Source organism: Palaemon carinicauda, chromosome 31, assembly GCF_036898095.1.
Source record: "Palaemon carinicauda isolate YSFRI2023 chromosome 31, ASM3689809v2, whole genome shotgun sequence".
In the NCBI taxonomy this organism is placed as follows: domain Eukaryota; kingdom Metazoa; phylum Arthropoda; class Malacostraca; order Decapoda; family Palaemonidae; genus Palaemon; species Palaemon carinicauda.
In genome coordinates this window covers 16,541,386-16,558,163 of record NC_090755.1, presented here as the reverse complement: position 1 = coordinate 16,558,163, position 16,778 = coordinate 16,541,386, and the positions used below count along the sequence as shown (strand labels likewise).

The 16,778-nt window shown below is 44.0% G+C and overlaps 1 protein-coding gene across 1 annotated transcript in view; it reads right to left on the bottom strand.

The window, feature by feature from the left end:
- Positions 1-16,778, bottom strand: part of LOC137624324 (uncharacterized) — a 381,551-nt gene that overhangs the window by 21,498 nt on the left and 343,275 nt on the right. Inside the window, exon 18 of the mRNA XM_068354998.1 lies at positions 13,641-14,103. Within this exon, the coding sequence (XP_068211099.1) occupies positions 13,641-14,103 (463 nt within the window). The remainder of the gene's footprint in view (positions 1-13,640; positions 14,104-16,778) is intronic.

The following is a 16,778-nucleotide window of genomic DNA, read 5'->3' as shown; positions in this document are numbered from 1 at the left end:
TCCAGCCCCCCCCCGCGTGCCGGGGGGCTGCCGGCTTCCTGCCGATGGCTCTCCTCCTTCCTCATAGCTTCGCCGTCCGCCTGCCGGTCGGCCACCGGAGTGCCGGCATCTACTGCCGGCAACCTGGTTCCGCTATAACCATCCTGCCCCAGTCACCAATCCGGCATCCTCCGACTGCCGGAGCCGCCGCTCCTCTGCCGGCGTGCCGCCGTTGTGCCGGCGGACGCCACCCTGGTATTACTCTTGACTTATATATTGTCTGTTCTAATGCCAGAAACTCTGCTGGAGCGGCCTCCGGCGTGCCGGAGGTTTGCCGGAACCCCCCGGAGGCGTCAAGACTACTTGCACCCCCTTCTACTAGCTATCATATGAATACTGATAGCCCTACACTGCAAACAGATGGCCTGTTTACGCTATTAGATCAGTGCCTTGGTACTGTTCTATTAGTAATCATGCTGTCTCTTTGCATTCTTCAAAATTCCAGCATGCTGCGTGTATCTTAGCGCGGCTGGTTGCCGGAAGCAGTTACCCTAAGGGACCTGTTAGCCCCCTAATTTGGGACTGAGTGGCCTCGGTCCCAAACTTATCCTTGGCATTTCCATGGAATTCCATTGCCCTATGGACTTCTAAGGAATACTATCCTGTGCCTTCAGCCATCTCGGATTATCCAGGGATAAAGTCTTGCGGTAGCCAGCCGGGCGGGATGCATGGAGTATGTTTTCTTTACTACTTCAATCTCTATGCATCACACCCTTCATTAAGTTAAAATTAATGATTAATGTTAACTTAGCTTAAGAGCCATTCTTATGACTCCCCCCATACTCATTTTTCTCTTTCTTCCACAGGAGGAGCAGATGAAGTGTGACTTCGACTTCTGCGCTGTGAAACGCCCGCACTTCTACGGGCATACGGCTTGCAGGACTCACTCCCCTTGTGCTAACAAGAAAGGGGATCTGAAATTCTGGGACCCACTGAATTGTACGGTCTGCCAGGCTCACCTAGTTGATGCCTTCCATAACCCTCCCTCAGCGGAGGTCAGGGGACACTTCTCGGGAGAAGCTACGCAAGTGGGTGCGTGGCTTCCAGAAGAATGCCACCGGACCGTACCTGGCCACTGAAGAATTGAGGTCACTTCTGTTCCCTAAGGCCTCCCCTGATTCTGTGGGTACCCAAGGATTCGATCCCCACTGTCCAAATTACAGTGGAACCTGATGTAGTCATGGCCCAGTCCATGCACGAGTGCCGCCTGGATTCCGAAGATGACGAACACATGTCGGATGTCTCGGAAGACACGGAGAAGACCCTTATGGCTCAAGGAGCTGAAGATGACGAAGACCAGGTGGAATACGCCGAGTCGGAGCAAGAGGTCGCTCCTCCTTCCATCTCCGCCCCTACTCCTACACCGACGGAAGTGTCTCTCCCGTCTACCTCCACGACCCCGGAACCCTCATCATCCACTCAAGAAATGCTCCGGTTGATTAAAGCCGTCATGGACGACAAGTTAAAGGAGAATCAGGAGTTCATCAGGTCCATGATAGGATCCAAAGAACCGAAGAAGATCTCGGTTAAGGATCTCCCCGGCTTGCTCTCATGCCAACCCATGGAGGTATGCTGAGCATATGGTGATAGCGACCGGCAGAATCTTTGTCAGCGACAAGATCGGCTCGGTCCCCCTGGAAGATGTGGAATTCTTTCCCAAATTTTGAGGCCTACCCGGACTGTTACGTCCGACTTCGCTCTGAACCTGCCTCTAAAGAAGAGACCGAACCGAAAGAAGATTGATTGATTGATTGAAAGTTTTCTGGCATCCTGACATCTAAGGTCATTGACGCCGATACCATTTACTGTATATGAAAATTAAAAGAGAATTCGATTAAAACCATAAAAATTAAGAAGTCATTAAAATAGTTAAATAGTTTTCAGAAGACCTGCTTCTGAAATAAATCTAAAAATTCCGCTCGCATAGTAAGACACATCATGTCCAAGAATCTTGGCAAGGATAAACCTGCCATCCTCATCTCGAGCCTCAAACAGATATCTATTTCTTAAGTTAGTAAAATTAGGGCATTCGGTCAACAAATGCCTCACTGTTAAAGGTACTAAGCAGTCCTCGCAATACGGTTGCTGTTGGCCCTTCAGCAGAAACTCGTGTGTCAACCGTGTGTGACCAATACGGAGACGACAAAGAGTCGTCTCCCATTTTCGGGGAATCATGTTATACCTCCAAGGTGATATGATATTTGTTACTTCCCTCATTTTATTGCCGTCTTGACTGTCCCAGTGCTGTTGCCATTTATCACAAACCAATTTCTTGATGTAAGGTAGGAGATCGTTACATGGAATGGGATACCTCCTTGGTAGCAACTCGGATGCCGCATTCTTCGCCAGTAAATCTGCCTTCTCATTCCCAGACACACCTACATGTGCTGGAACCCAACAAAATCGAACAGTTATACCTTTCCGTCCAATAATAAAAAGCCATTCTAAAATCTTTAAAACTAGAGGGTTATTAGAATTAAAAACTTCTAAAGCTTGAAGAACACTCCTTGCATCACTAAAAATTGTAAAATTACCCTCCTTTTCCAAAGCTATTTTCTCAATAGCGGTTAATATGCCATACAGTTCGGCAGTAAATATGGAAGCTGTTAGAGGAAGTGCACCTCTACAATTAAAATCATTACTATGTACTCCAAATCCAACGCCAGCATCAGATTTGGAGCCATCAGTATATATAAAAGTCGATCCCCTATGTTCTTCGACATGTTCCATAAAAAGAGACCTGGATTCTAAGTCAGTCATATTCTTCTTAACTCCAATAAAGTATTTACAAAAAGATATGTCAGGTAATTTCCATGGAGGCATTGATGATACCTTGAATGGAAGTACCTTATTTCTAATTATATCCAGACTATTTAAAAATCGATTCACCCGAAAGCCATAAGGTTGAGGAGATTTTGGGTGCAACTCAAAGTATGATGCGTGTCTTACAAGGCTTGCAGTCTGAAAGGCTAGAGAGCTAGGGAGTCTTTGCAATCTAAACCAATACCGAAGAATGGAAGACATTCGGTAAAGGTCTAGAGGTAACTCTCCAGCATCAACAAGGAGACTTGGGATAGGCGAGGTTTTAAAAGCTCCAGTAGATAATCTAATACCTGCATGATGTATCGAGTCTAATATTTTTAACCGGCTTGGGGTGGCTGAAGAATATACCTCACAACCATAACTAATTTTGGAAAAAATCAAGGCCTTGTATAATTTTAAAATAGTATTGCGGTCTGCCCCCCATGATGTATGGGACAATACTTTTAAGATATTCAGAGCTTCAACACATTTAGCTTTTAGCGCTTTTAGGTGAGAAACCCATGTAAGTCTACAGTCAAATATCAAACCTAAAAATTTGGTTTCCGATACACATGGTATCCGTTGACCTTTAATGTATATATCTGGGTCTGGATGTACTCCCCGGATACGACAAAAATGGACAATGGTAGTTTTACTTGTCGAGAACTTAAATCCATTCATGTCAGCCCACTGGATAATTTTATCAATAGAGAGTTGGATTTTTCTCTCAACCATTGCCATTCTAGTGCCAACAAATGATATTGAGAGATCATCCACAAATAGTGTTGAGAGAACATCCTGGGGAATGGCTGAGGATATCCCATTAATTGCTAGTGCAAAAAGGGTTACACTCAGCACACTACCCTGAGGAACTCCTTCTTCCTGGCACTTACTCTCTGATAGAGTTTCCCCCACTCTCACTTGAAAAACTCTACGTGAAAGAAATGCCTGAATAAATAGTGGCAGCTCTCCTCTCAATCCCAATTCATGAATGGTTTTAAGAATACCATATCTCCATGTGGTATCATATGCCTTTTCAAGGTCAAAAAATACTGTAACATGGTGCTGTTTGGAAGCAAAGGCTTCACAAATAGATGACTCAAGTCGTATCAACACATCAGTCGTTGAGTGCATTTTTCGGAATCCACATTGAATCGGTGATAAAATACCTTTCTTTTCAAGGTACCATATCAGCCTTGCATTGACCATCTTCTCCATGATTTTACATAAACAAGATGTCAATGCAATAGGACGATAGTTTGCTGCTAAAAACTTGTCTTTACCGGGTTTTAAAAAGGCTAAAATAATGGCTAGTTCCCAAACACTTGGGTAGCTATGATCATGCCATATTCTATTAATAATGCTTAAAATAAATAGCTTTGTATTAAAATGTACATGTTTAATCATTGCATATGGAATTCCATCGGGTCCAGGGGCTGTATCGTTGCAATGAGCAAGTGCGGAATCAAATTCTCTTTCAGTGAAAGGAGAATTATACGACTCTTCCCTTCTTGTTGCAAAATTTAAAATTTTCTTTTCTTCAGTGCTCCTATACTGGTGACCAGGGGCTCCTTCACACTTGCTGGATACATTTGAAAAATGATTAGCCAGGGCATTGCTAACTTCATTTGCTTCAGTTACATACTGGCCATTCACCTTCAACACTGGTGGTGGGTTGGGGGTGAATTTGCCAGCTATCTTTTTTACTTTCCTCCACACAGAAGATGGTGGTGTTCTACTGTTAATAGAGGAAACAAAAGATATCCATGACTGGCGCCTTGCTTCTTTCATGGCACGACGGAACTGTGCTCTACATTTCTTGTACATTATTAAATTCTCATCAGTTCTGCGTCTACGCAATCGTGTTAGAGATCTTCTTGTGGCTCTGTGGAGTGCAGTTAGTTCTGAAGACCACCACGGGACTGGTCGTCGTTTGAATAACCCTGTTGTTTTGGGAATTGAATTGACTCCTGCTGTATGAAGAGTTCCATTCAGTAGGTCTATGGCATCATCAACACTTTCAAACTGTTCTGCTCTCCCTTCGATTTCACTTAGCTCACAGAATTTAACCCAGTCTGCCTTGTCTAGATTCCAACGTGGCGATCTTTGCAAAGGCGGACCCTTGTTGGTGTTTATAATGATTGGTGCATGATCACTAGTATGCCAATCACCTAATGTCCTCCAATCAAAATCAAGAAGGCAGTTAGAGCTTGCAATTGAAAGGTCAATGCATGACAAAGTACCTGTCTGAACATGGAAGTGTGTGGGCTCTCCTGTATTAAGGAGTCCCACATCCTCATTCTCCACAATTGATGAGATAATATTGCCCCTTGTGTTGGCCAAAACATCACCCCATAAAGGATGTCTACCATTCATATCTCCCAGTAAGAGAAAAGGTTGAGGGAGTTGTTGAATGACCTCTGCTAAATCATCATATAAAATATTATCATTTGGAGGTAAGTACAGAGAGCATATTGTATATTTTCTCCCTATATCAATTTGTACAACAACTGCCTGCAGGGTTGTACGTATAGACATGGGTATTTGGGGAACATCTCGACGAATGTACATGAGACTTCCGCCATGGCTCCCTGCTTGTTGATTATATGGTGTTCTATAGCTAACATACTCTCGAGGACTAGGAGTGTTAGAATCAAGCATACTTTCCTGTAGACATACAATTATGGGGGAATGCTCATGAATTAGGAGCTTAAGTTCTTCATATTTCGCCCTCAAACCCTGACAGTTCCATTGCAAAATGGAGGAGAAAACTATGGATTATTTCTGGAAGACATCTTGGATGAGGTCTTCCCATTAGAAGTTTTTAATGTAACATTATTACCAGTAGGTTTCTTCAGAGGTGGTCTTGTTATGTTGGGTTTAACGTTGGTGATTTTCTTTGTATTCTTTTTATCTATTTGTTGAGGTGGATGGTGGACCTCAACTTGAATTTCTGATTTATTCAGTCCATCTTCTGGTTCATTAGAAACATCAACAGACAAAACATCAAATTTATTTGATGTCATAACCTTAACGTTTTTAATGGAGGGTGGAGAGAGAGATGGAGGTCTCTCTCTTTTGCGATTGATAGATGGTGGGATTCGAGGTTTTTGCACCTTTCCCACAACAGGTGCATCAGGTAAGTTAGTCTTAAGTGGAACCTCCATCAGATCAGGCAAGGACATGGCCTGAGAGAGGTTTGTATTACTTTTTGTAATGGCGGCTGAAGGCTGTACAGCAATGGGCAATGACCTAGTGTTAATACACCGTGGTAAAGCCTCAGGAGGTGATAAGGTTACCTCGTTATTTGACATTTTGTCAGATAGTATACTTTTTTTTGAGCTATTGGCAGTGCTAGGTTGGTTTGATTTTAATGCCTTAGCATATGTATTTGATTTATTTAATAGTCTTTTGGCATGGGTCACACTTATGTGTTCTAAGTTTGATTTGTTGAGGGCAGCTTCCTCCAACTTATATAGCTCGCAAATCTTGTCTGTGGATTTGTGATTCGAGCTGCAATTTAAACACCTGGCTCCAAGTGCACACTCTCCATGGTAAGATTTGGAGCAAATACCACACATCTTCTCATTTTTGCAAACTTTGGACGGGTGCCCAAATTTAAAACAATTAAAGCATTGCAATGGCTTCTGCTTGAAGGGTCTTACTTTAATCCTTTCGTTCTCGATAATAATATGAAAAGGTACATCAGCATCCTGGAACGTAAGGATTATCATTGATGTACCTGGGACTTTATGAACTTTCCAAACATTTAATGGACACATGGCCAGTATCTCCTCCTCTGTAAAATCATATAGGTCTCTGTTAAAAACTACGCCCCTTCCGTAGCTAAAATTTAGGTGGGGTTTGACATCTAACTTAATGTCATCATTATTTATTTTCATATTGGACAATATTACCGACTGTGTACTGGATTTGGCATGGATAAGGAAACTATTTTTTCCGAAACGAGATATATCGCCTGGTGCAATAGTTCCTACTTTTTTCTGAATCAATTTGCATATTTTAAAATAATTCCCTGTAACCCCCTTTGATTCAGCTATAAGCCACATCGGTGGTTTTGGATTTCTCTGGGAGGGCATGACTAAATCTGCGCCTTTTTCCAACCAATCGGCAGGCCTGTACACATCTAAATCTTTTGGTACCTTATCGCAGAGAGCAGCCGCGACATTCAAGTTATTAATTTTAATATTATTCAAATTACTTATTGCACTAAATGCTTCGTCATAACTACCATAAGATATCCATGAATCCCAAGTTTCAGCTTCAAGTTTCATCCTTATTTCTTTTATGCATCCATAGCATTCAAATGCTTTACATAGATCATCATAATTTGTTTCTATTGAGATTTGTGTAACATGGAGGATTCAAAGTTTCCTCGTGTTACCCAAATTACTCGATTTAGAAATATCAGTAGAATGGTCCTTTCCCGTTCCGAGGTCATCAACAGAGCTTTCCCTTATCACATTAGCAGAGGTCGTCAACAGTGCCGGGGGAGAGTCAGCGTATCCAGGGGATGGGGGTTCGTTCCTTAAAGAATCCATTATAGTAAAGAGAGGGAAAAGAGTTAGTTTGATGTACCTGCTCGAGAATGTTAGGCCATCACGCGTCGGAAAGGAAATTTGCACTCTATACTATCGGCACAATGAGAGTATACTTCCCAGATGGTCCACTCCATACCCTACCCGAAGGATAGCATCAAAACAGATATAGAGGCACAGGTGTAAGCAGAACCCGCCTGTTAGGACTGAGACCAAGAAATTATGGAATCATCCTCCCCATATCTATAATGACGGGCTTCCGGCCAAAAGCCGAGAGTCCTACCCCAAGCATTGGATCCCCCTGGATTCCGAAGACCCAACACTTGAGAATAGTTCCGCCAAAAAGGTCCAAACCATCTTCGGGATGGCTGAAATCATCCAATACTCTCATATATAGCTTTGAATGCAAACACCTCCCAACCGTGATACCTCCTCCCACTCATCAAAGCAGGCAGCAATAAAGGATGTATGAACATCCCCGCCGGGGCTACAATGGATGTGAAAACATCCAAGCCATAGGAGAAAAGAAAAAAAAAAAAATAAATAAATAAATATATATGTACATAATATATACACACATATAATGAGGGAAATTTTTCTCATAGAGTTTGGAAAGCAAGACTAAAGAAAGTTTGTGAAATTAGGATAAGGTCGAAGTAGTATTGAGAAAAAGAAAAAGGTAAAAGAGAGAAATTTAGATTCGAACTGGGGGAGCAATTTCCCCAAGTTCGAGAGCCCTCTTGCCCGTCACCAAGTTTCAGCACGGGAATTAAATGCCGTGCTGAAGCTTAATGACTTCATCAAGGCATTCTCTCATTAAGAGGGACCGAAAGAAGAGATAGTGTTCGATCTCGCGAAGGCCCAGGCTATGCTAGCCAACACGTTCAAGAGTAGGGGTTTTACCTGCTCTAAGCTTCCGGCCCTGAGCAAGAAGCACCCTACCTACGTCGCACCTGAAAATGCGGTACTTCCATTCATGGAAAAGGCCTTCGCTGCGTGCCTTAAAGCTGTGGAAGAGGGGAAAGCCTGCCCTGCACTGGAGGAGTGCAGACCCTTCTCCATAGTTACTCCCCCTGACGCTCGACACTGGAAGGACATCCAGCATACTTTCGTCGTGGGAAAGCTAGATCCTGACGTCGCCGGACGTCAGTTTAATGAAGACCTCCCGAAACTTAACGATCACCTCCTTCGTCGGGGACAAGATACGAAGGAGAGGCTCGCAGCATCCATGTCCCACCAGGTCCAACTTGACATTATGGCCTGTGACACCAGAGTACCAGACCACTACATGGTACTTGCCAAATCCCACATGGCAACCCTGGTGAAGGACATGTACCACTTCATGAAGGCTCGGAGAGCCTGTCGTGAATTCGTGTTCGCAGGTGCCACTGTGAAACACGAACCCCGGAGGCTGATTTCCTCCAACATCTGGGGCAAACACCTCTTTCCTTCTGACCTTGTGAAGGAGATCACCGACAAAGCCGCCACGGAGAATAGGAACCTTCTCCACAAGTGGGGCATGTCAAAGAAGAGGATATCCTCTCAGGACGACGGACCTCAACCTAAGAGGAAATCTTCGAAACAGAAACCCCAGCAACGTCAACCAAGACGTCAGTTTCCGGGACCCGCTACCTCCCAAGTGGCAGCTCAGCCACAACAGACCTTTCAACTGGTCACCCAACCGGTGTTGTCACAGTCACCGGTCTTCACCCCTGCTTTCGAGCAACAGACGACTACCTTTCGTCCCAAAGGTAGAGGCTCAAACAGAGGTGCAGGCAGAGACGCGTCTCGCCGTCCCTCCAGAGGCAGAGGAGGAAAGGGAGCTAGCGGCCGAGGCAGCAAGCCCTCGGGACACCAGAAGCAATGAAGTGCTTCCGGTGGGAGGAAGACTCCGCCAATTCCAGGATCGTTGGACCTTCGATCCCTGGGCACACAGCATCGTCAAGAAGGGTCTAGGCTGGAGTTGGACTCAACCACCCCCAACATTCCAGCAGTTCTTCCAACAATCAACCCCCCTTCTGGAAGAATATGTCCTAGATCTCTTGAACAAGAAGGTGATAAGGAAGGTAAAGTCCACCAGGTTCCAAGGAAGACTGTTTTGTGTCCCCAAGAAAGACTCCGACAAACTCAGAGTCATTCTGGACTTATCCCCCCTCAACAAGTTCATAGCGAACGACAAGTTCAAGATGCTGACTCTTCAACAAATAAGGACCCTTCTGCCTCGAGGTTCCTACACAGTCTCCATAGATGCCTACTGGCACGTTCCAATGAACCATCACGCTTCCTCCTACCTAGGATTTCGACTCCAAAGGAAAAGCTACGCCTTCAGGGCCATGCCCTTCGGCCTCAATGTGGCCCCTCGGAACTTCACAAAGCTGGCGGACGCCATAGTACAACAGCTCCGCCTCCGAAACGTCCAGGTGATGGCCTACCTCGACGACTGGCTAGTTTGGGCTCCATCGCCCGAGGATTGTGTAAAATCCTGCAACAAAGTCACCCAATACCTAGAACACCTGGGATTCAAGATAAACGAGAAGAAATCTCGCCTCTCTCCAGCTCAGAAGTTCCAGTGGTTAGGAATCCAATGGAACCTTCAGTCACACCGCCTTTCCATCCCCCAGAAGAAAAGGAAGGAAATAGCAGAGTCTGTCAAGCGACTACTGAAATCCAAACGGATTTCAAGACGCCAGCAGGAACGAGTTCTAGGCTCTCTAAAGTTCGCCTCAGTGACAAACCCAGTGCTTCGTGCACAGCTAAAGGATGCCGCGGGAGTCTGGGGACGTTCTGCATCCATCGCTCGAAGAGACCTCAAGAGACGGCTCCCAAACAGACTTCGACTTCTCCTCAAGCCGTGGTCGGAAGTAAAGGCCCTGAAAAGGTCCATTCCTCTTCAACACCCACCTCCATCACTCAACATCCACACGGACGCTTCGCTGGAGGGTTGGGGAGGTCACTCCCACCAAAAACAGGCTCAGGCACCTGGTCTCCCCTGTTCAAGACGTTCCACATCAACATCTTGGAGGCCATGGCGGTCCTTCTAACTCTGAAGAAACTATCCCCGCCTCCCTCGATCCACATTCGTCTAACCCTAGACAACTCGGTGGTAGTTCGATGTCTCAATCGCCAAGGCTCAAGATCGCCCCAGATAAATCAGGTGCTTCTCCCAATCTTCCGTCTGGCAGAGAAGAAGAAGTGGCACCTGTCTGCAGTTCACCTACAAGGATTCCGCAACGTGACAGCGGATGCTCTATCTCGAACAAACCCGATAGAGTCGGAATGGTCTCTAGACGCAAGATCATTCTCCTTCATCTCTCACCAAGTCCCAGAACTTCAGATAGATCTCTTCGCAACGAGCGACAACAATCAACTTCCTCGGTATGTGGCCCCGTACGAGGACCCCAAGGCAGAAGCAGTGGATGCCATGTCACTGGACTGGAACAGATGGTCCAAGATCTACCTGTTCCCTCCCACCAACCTTCTGCTGAAAGTCCTCTCCAAACTGAGAACCTTCAAAGGGACAGCGGCCCTAGTGGCTCCCAAGTGGCCCCGGAGCAACTGGTACCCCCCTGGTCCTGGAGCTGCAGCCCAAGCTGATCCCTCTCCCGGGCCCAGTTCTCTCCCAACAAGTACAGAAGTCGACTGTCTTCGCTTCATCATCGAAAATCAAGGACCTTCATCTCATGATTTTCTCTCCCTAGCCGCAAAGAAGAGGTTTGGGATCTCGAAGAAAAGTCTAGACTTCCTCGAGGAATACAAGACCGAATCCACAAGACGGCAATACGAATCATCCTGGAGAAAATGGGTCTCTTTCGTCAAGACAAAAAATCCTAAAGAAATCACAATTGATTTCTGCATGTCCTTCTTCATTCACCTTCATGGACAAGGATTAGCAGCCAATACGATTTCAACCTGCAAATCGGCCTTGACCAGACCAATTCTGTATGCCTTCCAAATTGATCTGTCCAGCGACATCTTCAATAAACTACCGAAAGCATGTGCTCGTCTACGCCCAGCACCCCCACCGAAACCGATCTCCTGGTCATTAGACAAGGTGCTCCATTTCGCCTCCAACTTGGATAAGGATTCATGCCCTCTCAAGGATCTGACTCAGAAAGTTATATTTCTCTTTGCTCTTGCTTCGGGAGCCCGAGTCAGCGAAATAGTGGCATTATCAAGAGAAGAGGGTCACATCCTGTTTACTGATACAGGAGACATTACCCTCTCCCCTGATCCGACGTTTCTCGCCAAAAATGAATTACCCACCAAAAGATGGGTCCCCTGGAGAATATGCCCCCTGAAGGAAGATGTCTCTTTATGCCCAGTAGAGAGCCTCAAGGTCTATCTTCGCAGAACTTCGAACTTTGGTGGAGGCCAACTCTTCAAAGGAGAAACATCGGGCAGCGACCTGTCACTGAAACAATTAAGAGCGAAAATCACCTACTTCATTCGCAGAGCGGATCCTGACAGTACACCCGCCGGTCATGATCCTAGGAAAGTTGCATCATCTCTGAATTTCTTTCAGAGTATGGACTTTGAAAGCCTTAAAAGCTTCACAGGCTGGAAGTCCTCGCGCGTTTTCTTTAAAAATTATGCGAAACAAGTGCACGAAATCAAACATTTTGTGGTAGCCGCAGGTAGTGTTATGAAACCTGCACCTAACTCTGCATAGAACAGCGAGTTACTTGGGACTCTAACTCTTCGGGTGCCTATGTTGACCCTCGAGCGATACGTAGTGATGTCGAAAACACTTAGTGCTTTTATAACTGTTCTTATCCCGGGTGAAATGTCATAGTTGTCACACAAGTGCCGCATGCCCTGAGCATGATGTGTTTTAATCAAAGACTAACGTTCCTCGAGAACGAGTGCCTACTAATAAATTTGAAATTCCTTTTCAGATTCAAGAGCAAGTCTTTATTACTATGTACATTATAATTACTGTAAATGAACTTTACTTATTGCTGCAATTCATTTAATTTCTGCATTTGTGAAATAAAATTTCTATTTTATTACCTGTGCGTCTCAATCAGCTCCTACTTACTATGAAATACATGCCTGTCATAGTTTTATTATCCCCTTTTCCTTATGGTTCATGGAGAAATTAAGATACTAACCCTTAATTTATATTCACTCTGACTATGTAATGTTCCAATACGAATACTTACTCTTCATACCCTGGAGATGAAACCAACCTTCTCAGCACACAGTGTCCAACCACCACCGGTCTGCTTTTCAGAATGTTCCTATATGAATGCCAAACATTCAGCTTCATCTCCAAGTTCTTCAAGTTCTTCTATCAGGGTGAATAGCCCTTCAATACCACTTTGACGTCGGCATGGCCCGTGGGAACTTCACTGCCAAGGGGGGCAGGAAGATTCTTCCCTACGGTTCTTTACTAAGATTACTATGCTATTTTGTCAAAGCCCTTGGCACTTACTAATAGGGAAAAATCTACCACGATACATTGATTCTCTGGTATTCTTCCATCAGGACGCCATGGCTTGAGCCCAAAAAACGGATTTTGAGCGAAGCAAAAAATCTATTTTTGGGTGAGATAGCCATGGCGTCCTGATGGACCCTCCCTGCTACTTCGTCCGGTTTTTAGGTCCCACCCTGCTCTGCTGTATCATGGTGATCGGCAAGCAACTGGCTTCAGGATGAAGACGGTCGTGACGTCATTTAAGCAATGGCGCCCGTTTGTTTACGTCTCGAGTACCAGAAGTAGCCACGGATGAGATTAGCTATGGAACGGCTCCCAGCTATTCTCAGCCCTTACACACCGAAGCATTAACTCTGTTCGGGGTGTAGATAGCTATGTGGCGCGTTAATACATGCGTCCCCTGTTGATATACGATGTCTTAAAAGGGAAACCTTTAGGATACTCGCTCCAGAAGTTAGAATTCTGTGATAACCTGTGGTTAAATTCTCTGGGAATATCTTAGTAGTTATTTACCCAAGGAAGCTACCAAAAAGGAACCTTCCATCAGGACGCCATGGCTATCTCACCCAAAAATAGATTTTTCGCTTCGCTCAAAATCCGTTTATTCCACAATGCTGGAATAGAAAAACTATAAAACAGCTGAAAAGAAAAATAAAGTGAAAAAAAAACAAAAACATTTTACAGTACTGGCTGAATCTAGGACATCTTTTATATCAAAATTCATCACTGGTAGAAAAAGATAGAAAAATAAAAGTAAATAGTTTTTTTTTTTACCAAACATAAATAAATACGATAAAAAATACCTTTCCTCCAGAATGCTGGATTTTCCATCATCAATCTTCTTTGGCAATCTAGACTTCGATTGGTCAACACTGACATTACTTAATTTCCTCTTTCTACTAGGATTCCCATCTTGTCTTGACAATTTGTCCTTACTTTGGCTGCCACATTTTAGTAATTTTCTGTGTATATCTTTACCTATTTCATCAGTCTCACTTCTATGAGGTTTTACTTTTGAAGATTGTGATCTAAATTTTTCGGATGATCTAGAGGATTTTGATCTATATATTGATTGGGAATTTGACTTTGAGGGTGAACGAGTTGTAGAGGGGACACGAGTTGACGATGACGAAGATTGTGACTTGGACCTTTTGGGTGATCTTGATGAGGAAGATTTTGATCTTTTGATTGAAGCTGAAGCAGAAGATTTTGAGGAGTCATCCATACTTCTTGAAGGCTCTTTTTGGGAGATTGAAGGAGATTCTTCTGCATCACAAGGAAAAAATGTCAATATCAACTTAAATTCTTAAACTAATGTTAATTATTTAAAGACTTACCAGGAATTTATGGGCTATCTAATCTTAAAATTAAAAGCTTGATACAAAAAAGAAATAACTAATGATTTTGCTATGACATGTGCAAAACTCATTTTATCTCAATAGAAACAGGTGCTGGAGGGTATAGGACTTTTTAATACAATGCTCCCTCCTAGCTGCCACCATTTTGATTCCTTATTCTTCTGTAAGTGGGGGGGGGGGCAGGTGGAAACTTGCATGAAATCCAGGTAAGTATTGAAATACTGCAATTAATTCTAGTTTGAAAATAAGTTTACTTCAAAGAAAATTCCCAGAAACCATGAGATGAATACCACATTCCCCTGGTTTAAGAGATAGTGGTAGTTAAAAAGGGATTTTGACGAAGGAAAAATCTATTTCTGGGCGAGGGACCTGTGTCGCTCCGTGAAATGCTCCTTAAAGCACCATTTCAAAGGTATAATACAGCAGCAAATATGTCAATCACTAAATTTAAACTTACAGAATTAAAAAATAAATTTTACCTTGACTAAAATTGGTCATGGGTCCAGTATACAATTAGAAGGAGAGTATTTATAGTAGTAATCTAAACCAACTCTTATACCTTCAAAATAAATATTGGGCTAACTTGGAACTGTAAATTAGAATACTACTAAAAATTGTTCACTTCATTAAACCCATACTCTAAAGTAAAATTTCAGCTGCTATTCTATTATTGTATAACCTTCCACGCTGGCACTATTGAGTAAAGAGCCCAATATTTATTAAAATCCTACTCAACTTCTCTTGAACATAGATTAGCAAACCCAGAAGTGCAATGCAAGTGTGTTGCATCTAAAACTTTCTCAACATGACCAATTTGGAAATAATTTGTATTTTCCCTATCTACACATACCTGAAGCTCTTTTCAGTGGAGATATATTTTGGCGATAGCTTAAACCAGCTATTGAGTATTTATGAGGTGTAATTACACTCCACTAGTACCTGCACTATTAGCAAACCGTCACTTTGCAATTGTGTCAGGACTTCTGGGGAAAGGTGATGGTGGGATCAGTATATGTAAAGAACTCCACGTTTGTATAGCTAGGAAAAATAAAAATGATTTCCAAATTTGTAATTTGTCTGACACTATATACAAAACCTCATGCTCTTTATAGTGGAGACTCACTCATTGGTGGGTGGAAGTCCAAAAATCAACTAGCTGGTGACTGACTCAGGGTGTTACTCTTTGCTTTGCACGAGCTGTCTAGAGACACCCTGACAACTTGTTAATCCTTGAGAGTTAACGGCCTGGGCAATCTGTGCTAGGTGTAAGAGTGTAGCAATGTGACTTGACCAGGTAAGCGTAACATTGGAGTTAAACTCCGCACTTAACCTGGACATTGGCCAACTCCACCTCGCTTGAAGATTGGGGACAAATATATACACATATACAGTACCAGATTAGACAAGGGACGATGGTACCCACGTGCCATTAGAGGAGGTCAGCTTGCAAAGTTCTGTGGATGCTGGACCCGAGAGGGGAGAGCCAGTCACTCACACATCAATTCTAGACTTACTAACGGGTAACCTCTGCCCTTAACCACCAGCTACTTGTCCTACAAGGGAGCCGAGATGCATTGACCACATTTTGTGTAGCCTCCACAGGTCCTAAGGTAAAAGCATCTAGGTTCCTATGCCTTATGTTTTGCAGGTAGTGGGTGGTAAACCATGTTTGCCGTTTCTACAAGTCTGCACGCCAGGTACGTACTGGCACCCCTGACATGGTGAGCTTAGGGTTGACAACCTGAAGGCGAGGAGCCTGGTTGTATGGCTCGTTCTATCACTTGCCTAATCCAGGAGGAGATAGAGTTCTTTGTTATCTTTCCTTTGGCCCTTCCTGCTCACAAAGAGCCTGCTGATCTAGGGATGAACTCTGGAGATTCTTTTAAGATATTTCCTCAGTGCCCTTACAGGGTACAATAACAGCTGATCTGGGTCATCTGTTAGGGAACGGAGACTCTCAAGTCTTAGCCATAAACTCGGGGACAATGTTGAGTGTCATTCATCGCCATCCCCCTAAATGGACAACATTGTAAGACAGACCATGCAGTTTGCTGAATCTCTTTGCAGAGGCCAGGGCTACCAGGAAAACCATGCTCAAGGTCAAGTCACGGTCTGAAGACTGACTAACACTCCTTTCAGAGGATGCAGTTCGTGAGCTACATTCCAAGGCGTAGGTCTTAAGGGCAAGTGCATTCAAATCTCCGTATGAGGAGAGGTCATTCCTTCGAAAAGGAAATGTTAACTTTTTTCCATCTAAAGACAGCTAACGGTTGAGTGGTAGCTATTCAACGGCTGAGACTGAGCACAGTTTTTCCCTCTCTGAGATACAACAAAAAACTTTTCTATCGTTGGGTTAGTGGCACTGAGGGAGCGATATGCTATTCTGAACACCAACCACAAAATAGACCACTTTGCCTAGTATACGGTGGAAGATGACTCACGGTCCTGCCATCCTGCTCGCAAACAGTTGCGAAAAGCATCGCGCTGTGAAAAGTTGCTGGAGAACCTCCCGACGTGAGGTTGTGGCGAAGCTACCACTTCGTGGAATATCTTCAAGTGTGGTTGTCTGAGTAGATCGAGAAG